Source organism: Aphanomyces invadans (assembly GCF_000520115.1).
Source record: "Aphanomyces invadans strain NJM9701 unplaced genomic scaffold supercont1.34, whole genome shotgun sequence".
Taxonomy (NCBI): domain Eukaryota; phylum Oomycota; class Saprolegniomycetes; order Saprolegniales; family Verrucalvaceae; genus Aphanomyces; species Aphanomyces invadans.
Window position 1 is genome coordinate 476,458 of NW_008580179.1, and position 17,835 is coordinate 494,292.

At 56.0% G+C, this 17,835-nt stretch overlaps 9 protein-coding genes across 15 annotated transcripts; 4 read left to right on the top strand and 5 right to left on the bottom strand.

Annotated features, from left to right (window-relative positions):
* The first annotated feature begins 1,188 nt into the window (after positions 1-1,188).
* On the top strand, positions 1,189-2,754 carry H310_11851 (hypothetical protein). The gene has a single exon (XM_008878676.1). The coding sequence runs from the start codon at positions 1,279-1,281 to the stop codon at positions 2,605-2,607; it is 1,329 nt and encodes a 442-aa protein (XP_008876898.1). The 5' UTR covers positions 1,189-1,278; the 3' UTR covers positions 2,608-2,754.
* Positions 2,755-3,250: 496 nt separating this feature from the next.
* Positions 3,251-5,159, top strand: H310_11852 (hypothetical protein; the record flags this gene model as incomplete). Its single annotated transcript, XM_008878677.1, has 4 exons — positions 3,251-3,339; positions 3,398-3,740; positions 3,786-4,234; positions 4,309-5,159. 4 exons carry the CDS (start codon positions 3,251-3,253, stop codon positions 4,391-4,393), a joined length of 966 nt encoding a protein of 321 aa, XP_008876899.1. The 3' UTR covers positions 4,394-5,159.
* On the bottom strand, positions 4,386-6,885 carry H310_11853 (hypothetical protein). The gene is made up of 10 exons (XM_008878678.1): positions 6,660-6,885; positions 6,515-6,610; positions 6,324-6,465; positions 6,133-6,274; positions 6,021-6,071; positions 5,768-5,930; positions 5,455-5,720; positions 5,291-5,407; positions 5,161-5,244; positions 4,386-5,100 (listed from the first exon to the last, which is right to left on the bottom strand). Exons 1-10 carry the CDS (start codon positions 6,848-6,850, stop codon positions 4,478-4,480), a joined length of 1,875 nt encoding a protein of 624 aa, XP_008876900.1. The 5' UTR covers positions 6,851-6,885; the 3' UTR covers positions 4,386-4,477.
* Positions 6,886-7,348: 463 nt separating this feature from the next.
* H310_11854 (hypothetical protein) lies at positions 7,349-10,410 on the bottom strand (the record flags this gene model as incomplete). 6 transcript variants are annotated; one of them, XM_008878684.1, is made up of 9 exons in its annotated part: positions 7,349-8,895; positions 8,946-9,028; positions 9,073-9,184; positions 9,235-9,536; positions 9,583-9,733; positions 9,778-9,824; positions 9,876-9,948; positions 9,995-10,165; positions 10,229-10,410. In XM_008878684.1, 9 exons carry the CDS (start codon positions 10,408-10,410, stop codon positions 8,745-8,747), a joined length of 1,272 nt encoding a protein of 423 aa, XP_008876906.1. In that variant the 3' UTR covers positions 7,349-8,744. The 6 variants fall into 6 exon arrangements, with proteins under 6 accessions (XP_008876906.1, XP_008876903.1, XP_008876904.1 ...); XM_008878681.1 differs by having other exon boundaries at positions 9,073-9,536; XM_008878682.1 differs by having other exon boundaries at positions 9,995-10,410.
* H310_11855 (hypothetical protein) lies at positions 7,414-9,232 on the top strand. The gene has a single exon (XM_008878685.1). It carries the CDS (start codon positions 7,481-7,483, stop codon positions 8,735-8,737), a length of 1,257 nt encoding a protein of 418 aa, XP_008876907.1. The 5' UTR covers positions 7,414-7,480; the 3' UTR covers positions 8,738-9,232.
* Positions 10,411-10,432: 22 nt separating the features above from the next.
* H310_11856 (hypothetical protein) lies at positions 10,433-13,023 on the bottom strand. The gene is made up of 9 exons (XM_008878686.1): positions 12,868-13,023; positions 12,683-12,814; positions 12,461-12,630; positions 12,214-12,413; positions 12,071-12,161; positions 11,854-12,025; positions 11,689-11,810; positions 11,374-11,608; positions 10,433-11,326 (listed from the first exon to the last, which is right to left on the bottom strand). The coding sequence occupies exons 1-9, from the start codon at positions 13,013-13,015 to the stop codon at positions 10,497-10,499; spliced, it is 2,100 nt and encodes a 699-aa protein (XP_008876908.1). The 5' UTR covers positions 13,016-13,023; the 3' UTR covers positions 10,433-10,496.
* Positions 13,024-13,142: 119 nt separating this feature from the next.
* H310_11857 (hypothetical protein) lies at positions 13,143-15,449 on the top strand. Its single transcript, XM_008878687.1, has 5 exons — positions 13,143-13,817; positions 13,866-14,180; positions 14,245-14,332; positions 14,386-14,445; positions 14,491-15,449. The coding sequence occupies exons 1-5, from the start codon at positions 13,185-13,187 to the stop codon at positions 14,751-14,753; spliced, it is 1,359 nt and encodes a 452-aa protein (XP_008876909.1). The 5' UTR covers positions 13,143-13,184; the 3' UTR covers positions 14,754-15,449.
* Positions 14,749-15,451, bottom strand: H310_11858 (the record flags this gene model as incomplete). Of its 2 annotated transcripts, XM_008878688.1 has the most annotated exons (3): positions 14,749-14,967; positions 15,014-15,303; positions 15,352-15,451. In XM_008878688.1, 3 exons carry the CDS (start codon positions 15,449-15,451, stop codon positions 14,764-14,766), a joined length of 594 nt encoding a protein of 197 aa, XP_008876910.1. In that variant the 3' UTR covers positions 14,749-14,763. The 2 variants fall into 2 exon arrangements, with proteins under 2 accessions (XP_008876910.1, XP_008876911.1); XM_008878689.1 differs by having other exon boundaries at positions 14,749-15,303.
* Positions 15,452-15,528: 77 nt separating this feature from the next.
* On the bottom strand, positions 15,529-17,407 carry H310_11859 (hypothetical protein; the record flags this gene model as incomplete). The annotated part of the gene is made up of 5 exons (XM_008878690.1): positions 15,529-16,300; positions 16,408-16,449; positions 16,502-16,681; positions 16,731-17,253; positions 17,301-17,407. 5 exons carry the CDS (start codon positions 17,405-17,407, stop codon positions 15,608-15,610), a joined length of 1,545 nt encoding a protein of 514 aa, XP_008876912.1. The 3' UTR covers positions 15,529-15,607.
* Between the last annotated feature and the right edge of the window lie 428 nt (positions 17,408-17,835).

The window sequence follows — 17,835 nt, forward strand, 5'->3', positions numbered from 1 at the left end:
CATGGAAATCCCTCCGAGAGGACACGGCGTCCGGATCTCGATTGGTGGAAATGTCCATGGAAGGAGTTGGCAAACAACTCGGAGGGATCGAGGCGCGGGCTGCGCGAGAGTCCTTCAGGCGCGGGCACGATATGCTACACCATGCTGTTGTGAGTACATTTGTGTCTCCACCGGCTCGTCTGGACAGGTCGTGTTCGCGATGACGTGGCGCTTCGAAAACGAGGCTGCAGAGGACCTATTGAAGACGGCCAGCTATGTCGGCCACGGACTTTGTTCGGACGTGGACACACGTGGCTGGACCTCTTCACGCGCGGCAAACGTAAGCCGCCGCACGCCACTGTCGTCGACGGTGTCCATGTGTTTGTGTTGGACGTTCCGTCCGTCAAGCAAGTCCAATGGGCCGGTCGATGGCGGTGCAACACAGCCGCCTGCGATCTCACGAGAGCTCAAGAACCATTCCCACGCACTGGACCTCACAAGCAAGCACTCGTCGCGCCACGGCCGCAGCATTCGTACCAAAGCAACTACGCATACTATCGCGCATCCATGTCATCCATGGCGACTCCCATTCATCTTCTGCTGATGCTACCCATTGGTGGATCTCGTGGCAAAGGCAACCCTTGGCCTCAACGACGACAAGCATCTTTCGCCGCATTGGAATTGCCAACGATGCGGGCGTCGACCTTGCTGTATGGTTGCCTGTGCACCGGGCAAGGACTCTTGCTGTGCCAGCCCGCTCCCGTGCCTCCTGGCTGCATTTGACAGATGTGCCGCCCCGTGGAAAGGAGGCCACCGTACTGCGAGCGCTCGCGGCGCTTGCAAACTCTCGTGGCCAAGGGTGCCCCTCGTCGATTTTGCATTTTTTACGCTTCAAAACAACACCACAATTGGAATGCGCCAAAAACTGCACGTCAAGAATCACTTGTTTGCCGACCACACAACAGCCCACCAAGTTGAAGAATATCTCACCTCATGGTTGCTACTTAGGGCCAAGAATACGATGAGGTGTGCAACTTGAATCGCATACAAACATGTATTCTACGGTCAATACAAGGTACTCATGGTCAGATTAATTCACTTGGAGCTTTTTAGTCGTTACAGGACAAGAGTGGTGCGTTGTTTTGCTAAGAACGTTTCAAGAAGGGGATTTGACCCAATGGCATGACGCGATCCCATATTCCAAGCAATTGCATCCAGACGCCACCGGCGAGATGCGCTGGCCTCAAGTGCAGCCCTGGACAGACAGGAACCACTTTGATTGCCCGTCTGTGTCGGGCCATGCGACGCATCGCGACGACGGTCGCCGCCTTGGCCGCCGTGGTCCTGTCGGCTGCACCGTTTCCAGAACACACGATGGTGCACATTGTGTTTAGCACAAGCTGCGCGCAGGAGTCCCGACGTCTCCACTCGGCGGCGCTGCAGCTTTCTGCCGTTCGCGTCGGCCACCAAGGCCCGATCACGGAAATCATCTCAGGGTGTTCGGACGCGGACGCTGCCGTCGTGCGATCCCAGCCGACGTTTTACCCCGATTTCCACGTCCACTTCACACCGAGCTACGAGCCAACTCCCGTCGAAGGCATCTACGATCCCGGCTACACGCCGTACAACAAACCGTTCGGGCTGCGGCATTTTCTCCAACACGCGACCGGTGGCGCCGCTGTCAAGGACAACCGCCCGATCGCACTCCTCGACGGCGACTTCTTGCTCTTGCAGCCACTCCAGGTCAATCTTGGCCGGAATTTGTCCAAGTATTACATCGGAGACCGCACGGACGCCATCACGGACGACGTGCGCGACGGCGTAGCGATCGCTCAGGACTGGCGGGCCTACTTGGGCTCTGGGTGGTTCGCTCAGGACGAGCGCAAGATGAGGGAGAAGTCGGTGCTGTGCCAGAACCAGCCATGCATGAACGTCACGGCGGCCGAGGCGCTGCGGTACTACACGCCAACGGGGCCGCCATACATTTTGACAAAGCACGACGCGGTCGCGTTCGTGGACGACTACTGCAACTTCACTGTCGAGGGCCGCAAGATGTACAAGGACGCGTGGATGGTCGAGATGTATGCGTACGGGGCGGCGGCGGCGAACCACGGGATCAAACACACGATCTTGACCATGGCGGGAGTGACAGGGCCGGTGACGGTCGGCGAGTTCTGGTCCTTTCTTGACGCAGACCTGGCCAACCCGTGCAAGGATCCGATCGACTCGGTCTTCCCGACCGAGGTCCCGTGGACGTTCCACTTCTGCCACAGCTATGGCGTGAACGAGCGAACGGCAGAAGGAGTCCACTTTACCAAACACAAGATGCCCAAGGACATTTTGAACTGCGACGGGATGCTGCTTGCGCTGCCGGCGCACACGGTGTGGGACAAGGCCGAAATGGTTGCGGACCTCACGTCCGACCAAGTCGCAAACGAACTGGACGCGCTGCTCGAGAAGAAGCGGCACAAAGTGTGGGCCGAGTGCACATTGATCAAGGAGCTCAACCACGCCATCGTTCAGATCAAAGAGCGAACTTGCCCCCACGGGTACAACTCCCATCGAGACCTGGTCATGCGTGGGAACGCTGGACTGTCGTCGGCCCTGCCGAGCGTTCCGACAGCTTGATTTTGTCATATTTCCATCTTCCCCTCGCAATGTCGTTTTGTCGGATTGGTACGGCACTCGCACCAAAGACCACGGCGATTCCACGAGGCGAGTAGAATGGCTCGCCAAGTAATCTAAACTGCTATGCAGCAAAGACGATGTTGCCGGTCTAGTCGTCGTTGAAGATGACCACGGCATGCTGGACCTGAAGGCACGGCTGTGGTCTCTGAAAAAGCAGGCAGCCACTCTGCGTGCGTCTCGCCCCCATTTCGTGGAGCGCAATAGCACGAGGGGTGATCGTGGCAAGTCTTGGCTGGGAAGGACTCGTTGGGGAAGAGCTTGTCGACTGAAACCACAGTCATCCTGTCCATGCCAGGCACCACTTGTACGTCTGCGATGGTTTGTACTGCGACGACATCTCGTTAGAGGTCGACTGGCGGTCTCAAATGGCGTCCCTGGGCACGTGCCGTTGCATGGCCAGAACGCGGCGCTTCCTCTCGGGACGCATTGGAAGGGTGCGAATGACGCCCATTCCGCCGTGTCGTTGGGGCGGAATTGCAGAACCTTTGAGATTTAATACCAGTGTGGGGTCGAACCAGGAGCAGATGGAGATTCAACTTGTTAAAATTGATACGGTGGAATGACGGCGCTAGTCACCGGGACGATGGCGGCCATGTGGACGTCGGCCACCGACCAAAGTCGGTTTGTGCATTCCGAGTGCGCCGAACCGCTTTTCAGCAGCTCGTACAAGAGGTACACAAGAGCGGCTCGTACACGAACGACGTCCGCATTTCTGACACGTGTGTATTAGAAACAACAAGAGCTCGGGCAACAAGCACCTGCGATGCTTTCCTCACTGCTGCATTGCGCACAACGCAACGGGGTACTGTGGCAGCACGTTGCGAGTCGCGACGACCGTCGATCAAGCAGATCTGATGGTGTTCGCCAAGTTTGACTTGGAAGATGCCCCGAATGCGACTGACGTGAGTTGTGTCGTCGACGTTGCCATCTTCGACGAGTTCCTGCGCGGCCGACGTCTTGACGTGGACGCGTCTGCCGGCGCTGTGTTCGAGATCAACTCGAAGCGGAATTCATGGCACTACGGCTGGGTCAGCTCTCGCTTTGTCAAGAGCACGGTGCAGCACCAGATGAAGGTACTGTGGCTACGTAGCAATGTCGTGGTCCTAACTTTTGGATAGGTATACGTCATGGCGCCCAAGGACGCAAGGGGATATGCGCTATGCGTGGATATACTCAAGTCAAAAAGCTTCTTTATCGAGTCGACTCGGACTGGGACAAAGTTGCAAGCCAAGTTGCTGGCTCAGCGTCAAACAACGCAAGCAACTCTCCCGTCAAATCCCGAGCCTCCCACAGCTCGTTGCTTACGCAAAAGGCCGTATCTCGTGCTGGAAGATCCCGCAGCTCTCTCCTCCTTCAAACCGCAGACATCGCCTCCCGCAGCATCGACGCTCCTCCCGCTTCCAAAGCACGACGCCCAGTCCATATCTACGTTGCCGTCGTCGTTCCTGGCGCGTCGGCCATCGTCGCCCTTGACGCTCGCCTTCACGGCTTCGTATTCATCTCCGTCGACGCCCGTTCCGTTTGCCCATCCGTACCAGGCTGCGGTCATCCCGCCACACCCACCCACGTACCACATCCCTTCTCTACCTTCTTCTGCCATGTCGAGTTTTTGGATTTCCGCCGCCGCCGCCGCAACAACAGCGCCTCGAACCCAGGCGCTGGCCCCAATACCTGCCGGATTCTCGCCCGTCAGCACGACCACGAACAAGCTCGTGCTCGGGAATGACTTGTTCCTGGACTCACTCATCAGCGGGATGGACGAAGATGACGACGACGGGTGGTCGCCGCCGTCCAATGCATCGTGTTAGCGTTACGACGCTTCCATGTCGAACGCTTCGCGGCACCGCTTGATCGATCGCGGGGACATGACGTACCCTTCCGAGTCGAAAAACTCGTCGTCACTCTCGTCTTCTTCATCGCCGCGGATGCTGAGCGGCTCTTCGCCAAGGGGGACGCGCTCCTCGGGGTCGGACTGGACCGTCGGCACGTGGGTCCATTGGACTTTTTTGCGCGTAGCCGTCGGCCCGTTCCGCCGCTTGTACCGGAAATGGTACGCGCTCGCGACAACGACAAGCGCCAACCCGATAAAGACTGCGGTCGTGAAGAAGGAAAAGTCGCTGTACACTGGGGCCGGGTCCCCTTTGGCTCGGAACGACGACGGCGTGTCCGTTGTGTTTGGCGCCGTGGATGCCATCGAGTTGCCATGGAATGCGGGGGACGTTGGAAGCGACGATATCGTGGTGGTCGGTTCAAGAGTTGTTGTCGACAGGGTGCGGTCGGTCGTCGGGGGTGTCGCTGCATTTGGGATAGTCGGGGCAGCGGCGACACGCGTCGAGTTCGTAGGCAGCGTGATGCTGGGGGGCGACTCCAAAGGAACGACCACGTCCGGCGGCGACGTCGATTCGGTCAATTCCGCGTCCAGACCTCGGTACTCTAGAGCACGTTGCCACTTTCGTCAGGTCTCGATATCAATGGACGTCGGACAAACCGCACCGCATGCCGCCTTGGAGAATCCCACGCGTTTTGCGTCGGGATCAAAAACAAACTCGTGGTGCATCATAAAGTTGGCGCCGATCACTACATACTATGTCAATGCAAGGCAGGGATGCTGCGTTGGACGTACCGCCGCCACCGCTCGTTTCTGTAAAGTGCATCGAGCCACATCGATTCCCGTCCGAGTCGGCAGGGAAGAGCTGTGTCGCTGGGATTGACAGCACGACCGACTGGCCTGGGTCAGCACCTGCGTACATGCGTCGTGGGGGATCGGTTCGAGAAGACCAGGTGCACCTTGCATGTGGATCTCGAAAGGCGGCATGGCCTGGACCACATCGTCCGGGTACATGTTTTCGTCGCAGCCGCCGCCCTCGACGAGATACTGCTTGCCTGTTGTCGCTAGGAACAGGTCGTTCCACGTCCCAGCGTATGCCGACGGAAAGTACGAGTCGGTCGTGCCGCTGTCGATAATCACGTTTCGGCCCGCGCCCATGAACGACGGGTCGATCTTGAGGTCCTTCCCGCCAAACTTGAGGCCCACGACCGTGACCCCGTACCAGCTACACGTGGTGAGTCGCCACACTCGTCGCAAACCAACGTTCGGTACCCGTTGCGCGAAGATGTGACAGCTGCGTACTGGATGTCGCCTTCGTGGTGGGCCGTCGAGAGAGTCCCGATCGCCATCGTGCCGCCCTGCGGGGCAAAGCATAGCGCGAACGCACTCGTGGCAAGCTTGTGCTCGGTGTGGAGTTTGCGGATCAAGTTGCTTTCTACCGATGAAAAACCATGAAAAAAATCCCAAATTTCATGCCAATTTGCCAAAAATCGTGAAATTCCACGCGACATTCGCAAAGAACTACCTGTGTTGGCGACCCCCATGATGCCGTCGGCGACCTGCGCGATGAACAGACCTGGAGCGAAGATGATACCAGCGGAAGGCAAGATCGATCGGAGTGGAGAACGCCCACTCACCTGTCTCGTGCTTCTGGCAGCCAAACATGTACCGTGTGCCAAAGGAATCGTTGAAGTGCCGCTCGGGATGGTCTGTGGCGTCTCCGAGCCAGACCATGTCCTCCACGACGACAGCGTTCCAACTACTCCCTTCTGTGTACGACTACAGCACTTGAGCATCTAATTCAAGCAGGATGATCGATCGATCGTACTTGGGAGATATGGCACTGGTCGTCTTGCGTGCATCCGCTACACGAGAACGCGCCCGGTCGACTCGCACACGAAGGGTACTTGAGCGTCGATGATTTGGTCGTGTCAAATGGCGCGTCCGTGTGTTTGCCGCATCCGTCGCATCTAGTCAACGCATGACGATGGAACGAGTCATGATAGAGCATTCACTTACCCATTGCACGGAAACGCCATGAGATGACTGCCCGTGTCCACGATCACGGACGCACGCTGCGGAGGTGAGCCGGCATAGATCCATGTGTAGTGCGTTCTGCACACGTCGCACGTCTAAGCCTCCAGCACGAACATGCATCTCGTACCCGAGACCAAGGTTGAGCGGGACAGGCTCAAAGTTGCCGTTCTTGAGACGGCGAAGCCTTGTGTTCGAGGCAAGGTCTCGCTTGATCTGGCCGTAGTGGAGCGTTCTATGGAGCTCCATGCGTTCGCCCGAGACAGCTTCGATGCACGCGAGCGCCGCGACGGCCGCCGCGCGAAGGTCTGGCAGCGTCATGGCACTGTCTGCGTTACGTGTCGTCAAGAGGCAGCGATTTCGCCTGATTAGGACGCGACCGCCTCCTGGCCTCGAATAGAACATTTCGGCCCAATCTCGTCTAATTAGGACATACAACAATTAGTGTAATACATGTATTCCAACGTTTTGACCATGTTGAAATTCTCAATTTGGCCAATGCAATACAAACATGCATACAACTGGAATGGTATCTTCATTAAAAGCAACTTCAAATTCGAACGAAAGGAATTAAATTGGCTCCCATCTTGAATTAGTGTGATCTCGCAAGCACCAAGAATATCCATCATGTAAACACACTCCAGAGTTCAAGTTGAAGATATCTGTGGTAATGGGGCTCGCTGGGCGACGCGCGTCGACGTAGCCGCCAGTCGAGTCGGCCTCGTGCGACGGGAAGGTAAGGGTGCAAACGCACCACCACCAGACGCTTGATGGAAGTTTGAACGCAGCAGCGGCAGGGTGTCGAACCAGGTGAGGGACGTCGGACATGGGTAAAACCCTAAATAGATATTATAAATCCCTATTGAACCATACGGGACTGGTGAGTCTGCTTTAATTTAGGGCATTTCAACTTGCGCGGCGCCATGTTCGCTCACGTTCCCATTTGCCATCATGCATCCTGTTAAGCGGTCGTTCCCGCCCAACTCGCGCTACCCCGACGAATTCCTCCGCAAGATCCCCAAGACAGATCTGCATTGCCACTTGGACGGGTGCGTCCGTCCCGCTACGTTGGTCGAACTCGCCAAGGAACAAGGGGTTGAACTCCCCACGTATGACGTGCCCCACCTCTCGACGTGCGTGTTCAAGGAAACCTACGACAACTTGGAAGAGTACTTGCAATGCTTTGCGTACACATGCGCCGTCCTGCGCAACCCTGCTGCTCTCGAGCGTGTCGCGTACGAACAGGCCGTCGACCAGTATGCAGTCGGCGTCCGATATTTCGAAACGCGGTTCGCACCACAACTCCTCGCCATTCCTGGGAAACTGTCGATCGAGGAGATCCTAGTCCATGTGAACAATGGTCTCAAGCGCGCGACCGATGAAGCTAATGCTGCGATTGATGTTCAGAGCGGTGCTGCCCCTTCCCACGGATACGGCATCATTGTGTGTGCCATGCGCTTCTTCATGCCCAACTTTGGTCCGTACTACGAGCAATTTTGCCACGTACATCGCTACGAAGATCCCCATCGTCTGTACGGTTTGGCGTCCATGGCGCTCATCACACAAGCGCATGCGGCAAAGGAAGCATTCAACCTGCCCATCGTCGCGTTGGACATTGCTGGCGCCGAGAACGGGTTCCCTGCGTCCGACCATGTCGAAGCGTTTGCATTCGCCCACAAGAAATTCATGCACAAGACCGTGCACGCCGGGGAAGGGTACGGTCCCGAGAGCATCTTCTCGGCTATCACGGACCTCCACGCTGAGCGCATTGGCCACGGCTACCACCTTTTCCACGCGAACGAAATCCGCAAGGACATGAAGCCCGAACAAAAGCAAGCGTACGTAGATGGCCTCGCGCAGTACGTGGCCGATCGCCGCACATGCCTCGAAGTGTGTGTGTCGTCGAACCTCCAAACCGTCCCAGACATCGAGAACGACGCATCTCGCCACCCGCTGACCAACATGCTCGACGGCAAACTCGCTGTGTCGCTCTGCACGGACAACTGCACCGTGAGCAAGACCGACATGTTTCGAGAAGTCCGTCTTGCCGTCGACGCGCTCGATCTCAAGCCGACCGAGCTCCGCCGCGTGATCCTGACGGGATTCAAGCGGTCGTTCATGCCAGTGCCGTACAAACTCAAGCGAAAGTACACATACGACGTGATCGAGTACTACGACAAGCTGTGCAACGAATACAAGATTGAGTAAGCGACGATTACAAACCCGGTACGGGAAGCTTGCGCAGTTTGTTGCGCTTGAAATCGGCGCCGAGAAGCGACGTGTACGTGCATCGCTCGTCCTTCTCGATCAGGCCGTCGCGGTAGACGAGGTCAAACCCGCCGACGCGGTCTTCCTTTGTCTTGAGTCTACCACCACGTATATCAGTGCTTTCACACATGAAGCGTTGTCCCAGCACTTGTTTTCGAGATCGATAATGTCGAGCATATCGTTGAGCATGCCGCACTTGAGCTGGTAGTCCTGGGGCGTATTGGCCGACAACTACGCAAGTGTGTGATGCGATGGCGCTCCGTCGACGGACCCACCGACGGCGACGCGTTCACTTCAAGGAGCCATGGCTTGAGATTCTCGTCGATCATGATGTCGTACCCGTACAGTTCAAAGCAATGCTTGTCGCTGATGATAATCTTTTCCACGCTTCATGGCGACGTGCGTTGGATGGAATCGCATGCGAGCCCCGCTCGTACCTCTGAAGCGACCGAATGATGACCATTTGGATCTCGTAAAAGAGTCGATCGATGCGGTCGCACCCGTGCTTGGACATCATGTACAGCTTGAGGCTCTTCAGGTCCCACTTGCCGCCGTGCTTTTTGTCGTAATGCTCGGACGTTTTTTGAATCGCGACGTTGGTCAGGTGAATAAACGAGTTCTCGATGTCGCTCGCGTTGTTCGAGTAACGCGAATTGGTAAAGCGGGCGAACCCACTCCGGTAGATGTAGATCTCTAGCGGCGCGAACGACGGGACGAGGGCGTACAGGCGCAGGTCAAACTAGGCACGGTGGTCGACGGTCGTGCCGCGGACAAGTGCATCCCACCTTTTTACCCCCCACGAGGTACGGATTCGAAATGTACTTTTGCACGACATACGTTTCAACTTGCTGGTTCTCGGGCTTGTACCGATAGTCGGTGCGCCAGTCGCTGATCTGGCTCAGCTTGGTGAAGAGGAAGATGCCTTTGCCTTGCGCTCTACGAGGACGCCGTCAGAGAACGCCGACGTGGCGGCGACGTACTTTCCAATCGGCTTCATGATCCAAATTCCTTGGTTCCGTTTGAATTCCTACGAGATCCCGATCAACAACATGCCGCTGCGAAGAAGATCGTCGACCACCTCGACAAACATAGAGTACTCCCCAGGCAGGATGTACGTGATCGGGAAGAAGTCGTAGGGGTACTCTTCGTTCCTGTGGGGGATTGTGAACTGGATGCTCATGAACGAGAAGGTGTAACTTTTTCTGAGCGCGCCGCGCGCGCTTAAGGTTCTTGATGAGGAGATCCTTGCGGCACAGCTCACGACCGTTGCGAAAGTGGTTGACCTTTTGTGTCACATCCAGATGCACGCTGTCCAGGACGTCGTAGATGAATTCGCGGTCAGCCCAGTAGAAGTCCCATTCCGTGTCGCTATCGTCATGCCAGTGACGGTTCGTCGGCATTGCACGATAGAGACGCCATGTTGAGTTGTACCTTTCCTTCCACCCACGCCGCAGCATCGCATCAAAGATCGTGTTCCGAAACGTTGTCTTGAAGCGGATGATGCCGCCCGACGACCCAGACTTAGCCTTCGCGGCCTTATGCGCGTCCACGATGCGAACTTGGCGCGCTCGTTGCGCTGCTTCGGCCTTGCTCTGCTTCTCCTTGTCGTTCATGCGAAACTGACAATAGTAAACGACCGTTTCAAACAATTATCCGGATGTTTACGGTTCGTAACCCGAGTGGAACAATTATCCGGATATTAGAGCTTTTTTCGCTTGGCGCCTCGCGGGACCTTGAACGTCGGCACGGGTGTCCGTGTCGAAGTCCTCGTTTTGACCGGCGGTGGCTCGAAGTACGATTGACAGGTAAGGGCTTGGAGGTGGGCGTGTGCAGATGCTTGCAGGGTGTCAAGGACGAGGGGGGCTGTGTTGTTGGCATCCTTGTCTGGGGACGACCGATCGTGCGCCAGTGGGTCGCTGACAGGACTTCCTTTGTCTTCTTCATATTCCATCCGCACGCGACCGTACCCTCCTTCGAGCACAGAGACAAGGCGTCCATTGCAGCAAAGATTGGCCATGTACATGAGCTGAGTCGTGACCCAGTGAAAGTCCCCAGGGGTCAGGTCCAACCCCACTGGTCCATCTCTCTGGCCATACTGTTTGTTGCCGATGTCGTGGTGGCACCCATCAAAGCCAGCAGAGACAAGGATGAGGTCGGGGCCGAACGCACGCAACAATGGGAGCACGACGTGAGTGATCTTGTGTCGGAAAGCCGAACTCCCTTTGTCTTTGCCATGGGACCACATCGGGTTGATGGGAACGTTGTAAATGTTGCGGGCGTAGTCATGGCCGCCGCCGCTACCAGGGTAGAAACCTTCCGCGAAGAGGTGAAGCGACACAAAGAGGACGTTCGGTCGCGGCTGCTGCGTCAGGATGTCCTGGGTACCGTTGCCGTGATGGGCATCAAAGTCGACAATCGCGACCTTCTTCACATGCGGAAACGAGTCCAATGCGTACTGGGCACCAATCATCACATTGTTCAATATGCAAAACCCGCACGAGATCGAGTCCTTCAGCAGCCCGCTCCAACCTGCATGCGGCGCATGAGCGCTACATCTTTGATGGAGAGGTCCCTACCAGCATGGTGGCCCGGTGGTCGTACGATGCAGAACGCGTTGCGGTGTTCGCCCTTCATGACAGACTGAACTGCATGGCAGACACTGCCAGCAGCCCTCAGCGCGGCTTTGAGCGTTCCCCGACTGAAGCTCGTGTCGCAGATGGCCTCGAGCTTGGCCTGGTCGGCGGCCGTTCCTTGGACATGCACTTGAAGGCGCGGCGTGAGCGCCATGAACCCGACACAGTGCGATTGCACCTAGGGACAGTCATCAAGTACTTTTTACCATCGAGTACCTCAAAAAAGTACGGATTAGGTACTTACAACACAGTACGTACCTGGTAATGCAGCGACTTGAGGGTGTCGACGTACTTGGCGCTGTGCACGCGGCGCACGATGGCCATGGAGGCAAAGGCAAAATCGGACGAGATGTCGATTAGGTCGTGCATCCACTTCTTGTCTGGTTTGGCGAATGAGAACGAGATCGTTGGGGGCAGAGGTACCTTGGTTAGCACGGATGGGGTCGAGGATGGCGTGGATTCGAAGTGGCGATTCCTGGTGCGACTCGACTGCTTTGTGCTCTTGGCAGTCGGGATGGTGCAGCACAAGTGTCTTGAGCCATGGCCGCGTTCCCACGAAACAAGATAGCGCAGCCGCTCTCGATGCTTCGTACACCTGCACGCGCATCGTGACAAGAGTGAGAGAGAGCTGATGCCGTACGGTCGATCCATTGGCAAAGCCAGCGACGTCTAACGGTGTCTGCAAGTCTGGTGTGCACGATGTTGTAGACGCCCCGTGGTGGAGCAGCAGTCTAGAAGGTTGGCAAGTCAAGATGCTGCACTAGATGATGAAAGGGTACCTACCGAATGCAATCGACGTGACCAAAGCGAGAGGCACGGTGCAATGCTGTGTCTCCATTGCCGCCGGGAAGGTCGATGGAAGATGGAAATGTTGTGATGAGGTGCTCGAGCATCACGACGTTGCCGACGGCAGCACACCAGTGCAGTGGAGTGAACCCTTGAGGGTCTGGTACGGTTGCGTTGGCACCGTGTTGGGTAACCATCTACGAAAGCCGAGGGTGGTGACGGCAGAAACACTTGGGGTACATACCTGGGCCAACTGGAGACTGACGTTGAAATGCGTGTCGGGGGCCATCGCAAGTAGACATAGAGCGGAAAACCCACCATCCTCGCACCGATAGTTGACGGAATCCGGAGACACGTGCAAGAGGCACATTGCTGCATAGTTAACGTCCAGGCGGCGGCATGCGTCGTGCAAATCTATTGCACGAATACGACAGTGAGGTCGAGAACGATCCCACGACCGAGTCACCGGTGGTTTTTGTCACAATTGCCGTCGTTGTCGCTTGATCGGGAATGAAGGACCGTCCGGTAGACGCCCGATTCGAGTCCGCTTCGAGAAGATCTTCGAGCTTGTCCGGAATTGGCTGCTCAGGGTCGCCATCTATGCATGGACTGTCACGAAATCGACGGATACCTTGCCACAAGATCCCGTACGGTTTGTGAACGACACGCGGCGCTTCAGGGGTGGGATCGTGATGCTCGTGGACGAAGTGGTGCTCCTTGGGGTGCTGTTTCGCGACGAGGTGGCGGACGATGTCAAGATGGACGTCAAGATGGGCCGCTGCTCCGATGTCATCTCCATGACACCAGCTACAACTCCTTGAAAATGCAACCGAATGTCTGCTGAAATGTATGGTATACTGTAGCCAAGATTATTCGAATGCTACGAAATTGGCCAATCGCTGCACGGAAGGCTCATTTTCGATTAACCGACACCGAGTTGTGTGGAAGATCAAAGCGACGTTGCGACAATGGACGCCGAGGATACGGTGCCAGCACCTCCGCCACCTCCACCATTGCGCATCGATGTAAACGCAGAACCAGACGTGACCCCTGCCACATCTCCGTCCACCCTGGCCGAGGTGGACCTGTCGGTTTTGGCAGAATTGCCCGCCGAGGTCCAAGAGGAGGTGCTAGCAACCTTACGCACAGAAGGTTCATCCACTGAAGTAGCACAACCGATGGATATGCAAATCACAGCTACATCGTCTTCGGATTCGTGGGAGTGCCCGATGTGTACGTTTCTTAACCACGCAGCGTTGGCAACCTGTGAAATATGCGAGTTTTGCATCCTCGATTTCGAAGACGGCACTAGCGACACCGTTCTCCCCGACGCGGAGGCATTTCGACACGCAGCGTCGGCAGCAAAAGCGAAGATCATGCGGGTGTTCAAAGCAACGAATGTCAAGAACGAAGAGCTTCTGCATTCGGCATCGGCGGCTTTGCACAAAGTGCAAGCGTCTGCGTCCAAGCAACTCCAACAACTTTCAGAGAAACTGTCCCCTCGATCCGACAAACACGTCTCCATGTCGTCGCGGCATGCTGTGCCGTCGTCCGACGTGTGCTTGGAGCTCTCTGTCCTACGTACCGACTTGAAAACCCCCGTGCGTGTGTTGTCGTTGGTGATGTTTAAATCCTCATGTGATGTCTAGTGTGAACCAGGAGACGAAGTGTACGAGAGTCTGCTGCACCACTTGTGGACGGCGCTGGTGGACGTGACGAAAGCAACGTCGTTTGAGCGCGAAGGAGAGGTGTGGATGACGATTGGATTCCAACGCATCAACCCCGACACGGACTTTCGCGGCGGCGGGCTCTTGGCCCTCAAGTGTCTTGTGTATGTATGCCACATGCACGCTGACAAGATGGTTTTTCTTTTTCGGGATCAAAAGCCAGAGCCGGGGAAGCGATGGTATCCCGTTTGTGTGGCTGGCATCAACTTGACATGCCTTTTGGCTGGTCTGTTCAAGGTACGACGCTCCACCAATTTGAGATGAACATTTTTTTGCATATTCGTCCTGTGTGGCAAAGTAGCTCGGCGACGGCTCGTTCATCTCGACGGAAGCGCCGTACTGGCCGTTGTTCACAGAACCGAACGCGTTCTTCGAGATCTATTACCTCGGTGTGATGGTCAGCGATGCATGCACGCGTGTGACGAGTGGCTGTGTCTTGTAGTGTTGGTCAAGATGGACCAAATCTGGCACCGCAGTCATGCCACGTACATGGAGTTTGGCGGTCCGATTCCATCTAGTCGAGCGATCTAACGTTCTCCTCGAGTAGATGTCCTCAACGCGACCAAGAAGCTGGTGCGGTACGCGTTGGCGCAGTCACCGATGTTGAGTCTGGCAGACTTTGCAGCGACCGTCCACGCGATTCACGTCGACGAGTTCAAGATCACGCGACGCCATGAGTACTTTGAGGACCAAGAAGACTTGGAATGTCCAGACCCGCATCACGTCCTCGAATGTGATGACGATGCCGAAAGCGTGAAGAAGACGGCCGACCGTGGCATCGCGGGCCTCCACTACACGCTGCAAAAGTAACAACGACAGCTCACATATTGAACTTGAGGCATCCCGTCTCTTTGTGCTGGTTGCCGCAGCGGACACAGCAAAATTTGGAGCCACAGCGACCACATGAATAGACTGAAAGCAGGCCACACACACAGCAAAAATGCCGCGGGGGCGTCTTTGGGGGCTTTACCGCCGCCGTCACGTAGTTGATCACTGAGTCATTCCCGGGTGCGACATCCCCGCACTACGAGCGCGCAAGAGCTACAGCGGAAATAGCACATCGGACTTACTTCTTCAAATATCAAGTGCCTCAAACTCTTGATCTTGCGCACCACACGATGCCGGCCCTGCGCTTGAGGCACGTGGAGGGTTCCCTTCGCTTTCGCTTTGCTCTTGGGCTTGGAAGCCTTCTTGGCCACAGCATCATCGTCCTCGTCCAACACGAACATATCTTCGTCTCCATCATCGGTGTTTTCCATGTAATTGTCGGCTTCTAATGCGTCCAGGCGAGCGTTCCGCACTTGCCGACGAGTTTCTTCGTCCACGTGTTTCATCGTTTTGGAGATCTTCATCGTTCGTCCTGCGTATGTATATACATGAGAATGGTATGACATATATCGGAGCATACCAGAGAAGCGCTTCCTCGGGACGTGGCCGCTGCCAGGAGCTACAACGCCGCTGGACGCCATGGTTTGGTCCCATTGCCGCTTGGCGTTTTTGGTCGACATGATGAAATTTGCTATCCCACTTAGTGGAATGGAGTTTTAGCCAATCAGTAAGACGCAAGTCACATGAACCAATCCGATTGATGTAATCTACAATACCCTATTTTTATTGGCTAAATTCATTTGTCACCACGTCCAAACTGCTCGGTTCCGCAGGGGTCATCGGCCATCCCCCTCGAGACATGACGCCAGCTCGTGGTGCAGGCGCGCCGCAATGAGGCCATCCTTCGTTGGCATCACCGAAAGCTCTGCCAAAAGAGCCTCCATGTGCCTTGAGATGCGCGGGTCCACGTGCTGCAGATGGGATTCGTCACGAAGCAAGCACGAAATCCACGGGAAGATCAGCGCTGCGTCGTCGGCATTCTCGAGGAAATCGAGGAACGTCGCGCATAGAGCGTTAAGCGTCGTCTTGCGGAAGTACTGCACAGATGGCTGCGAGAAACACAGCCATCGGCGCAGCAACGTCTTGTCCTCGGAGAGGAGAGCAATCCGCAATGCAAGCTCCATGTTGCCTTCTTCCATGGCGACTTTGACATTTTCAGCGAAATCGGCGCTGGTGACGCTTAACAGTTCATCTTGGTTCGTCTCCTGCACCGCAGCATACACGGGTCTGGGACTGCGCACGGACACCCTGTCATCCCGAAGCGCCTGTTTGAGTGATGCATGCACCACGGCGACCTTTTTCCGCTTCGGGCTTACAGATACGTTCGGAGGTGACACGACTGCTGGACGCGGGTGCGCAGCAGCATACGCTTCAGACGTAGACATATCTGGGGTAGCGACATGCGCGGACTCTTCATAGGGCTCGAGAAGGACCAAGAATGCGGCTGAGCTGTCGCGGACAGGAGAGGCCTATGGCGTCCAAAAAGTGAGAAGAAGTGGGTGTGTTCAGAAAAATCGAATAGATGAAGAATGCACGGGATGAAAAAGAATAAATAATAGATGAAGAAATAACTTACAAAGTCCCCGCGTCCGCGCTCGGCAAGTCCTTGCAGTGCCGTCTGCCGCCATGTTCGATGAGGTCATGGGGATCGTGGAAGAGAGAGACGGTACCAGTTGCCGAGATATCTGGGGGTCATCGGGGAAGCATTCGACGCATGCGATGAGAAGGTCGATGGCGCGCTTGCGATTCACCCAATCTTCGCGCTGGCCGAACTGCATTACGCCTTCCACGGCAAGTAACATGTCGAGGAATGCCGCGGCGCACAGAGTTTGCATATCCTTGTGCGTGTCCTGTCGAGTGAAAACTGTAAATGGACCGTGCAAACGAGATTGGGAGTACCTTGGCGAGGCGAAGAATCTCGATCAGAATGTAAAAGATCGGAGAGTATGTGGCATACACGGAGCTATGAAACCGAGACACAAGGTGCGGCACGAACGTAATGAGATAGGGGTATATTCGTGTGGCGTGGTCCAGAAGCGAAGTTGTTGTTGGAGGATGGAGCATGGCGCCAATGCACTTGGCTGCGCCGTCGCTCATGATGTTTGTTTCCTTGAGAAATGGGCGGACGAGGACATCGATGCTGATGATCTGTGGAAGCGACGGAAGCACGTAAAGTGAGATTGCAGCAGTTGCTTTCGTGCAAGCGTCGGTGACTTTGTGGCGCTTGTCCCGTAGACGGTAGTTCAAGTACGTCACCATCCTCTTGAGAAAGCGCGCAGACGCGACGGGATGTTCCTTGCACAGAGCTGCCATGAGCAGAACAATATCTTCTCGTGTGGATGCTCGAGGTGGATCTTTGTTCCGCTCCAGCCGCGAGTACATCTCGTACGCTTGGGCCGACGTGAGTTTCGGCATGATTTGTCTACAGCGTCATGGGCATCGCAACATGAATAGGGAGGCGTGACGTACATCAGCTGGACAAACGCATGCTGCTCGGTGTCGCGCTCCTCGAGTTTCCCGACCCAGTCGTTGATCTCGGTGAGCCGCAGCTGATGTTGCTTCCTGCGAGCCTCCATCTTGCTTGGTGTTCCAAATGCGTTGAAGAATGGATCGACGATCCAACGTTCGGTATCCGGATTCTTGGGTGTGGTGGGAGTTTTCATCCGGATATTCACCACATTCACAACACGTGCAAGTTGAAGCGCATGCATCTAGCGCACGAGCCAGCAGCTCCCTCCGAGGTTTGTACACCCTACTCGCAGTCCAACACGCCGTCGCCATGTCCTCGAGGGGTCGGTCCATCGCTACCTTTCTGCAGGGATAAGAGCCATTGCAAACAAAGTGGAACGCGATGTTCGAGGAATGTTGAAACCACCCACCCGGTCGTCGTTCTTGTTCGAATCCCCAACACCCTGCAATGCAAACCTTGTTGCATGCAAAAACGTGAAGTGTACCGTCATGAAGAGCGCTAGAGGGATCGCAGGTCACGAGGCGTGCCGGCACT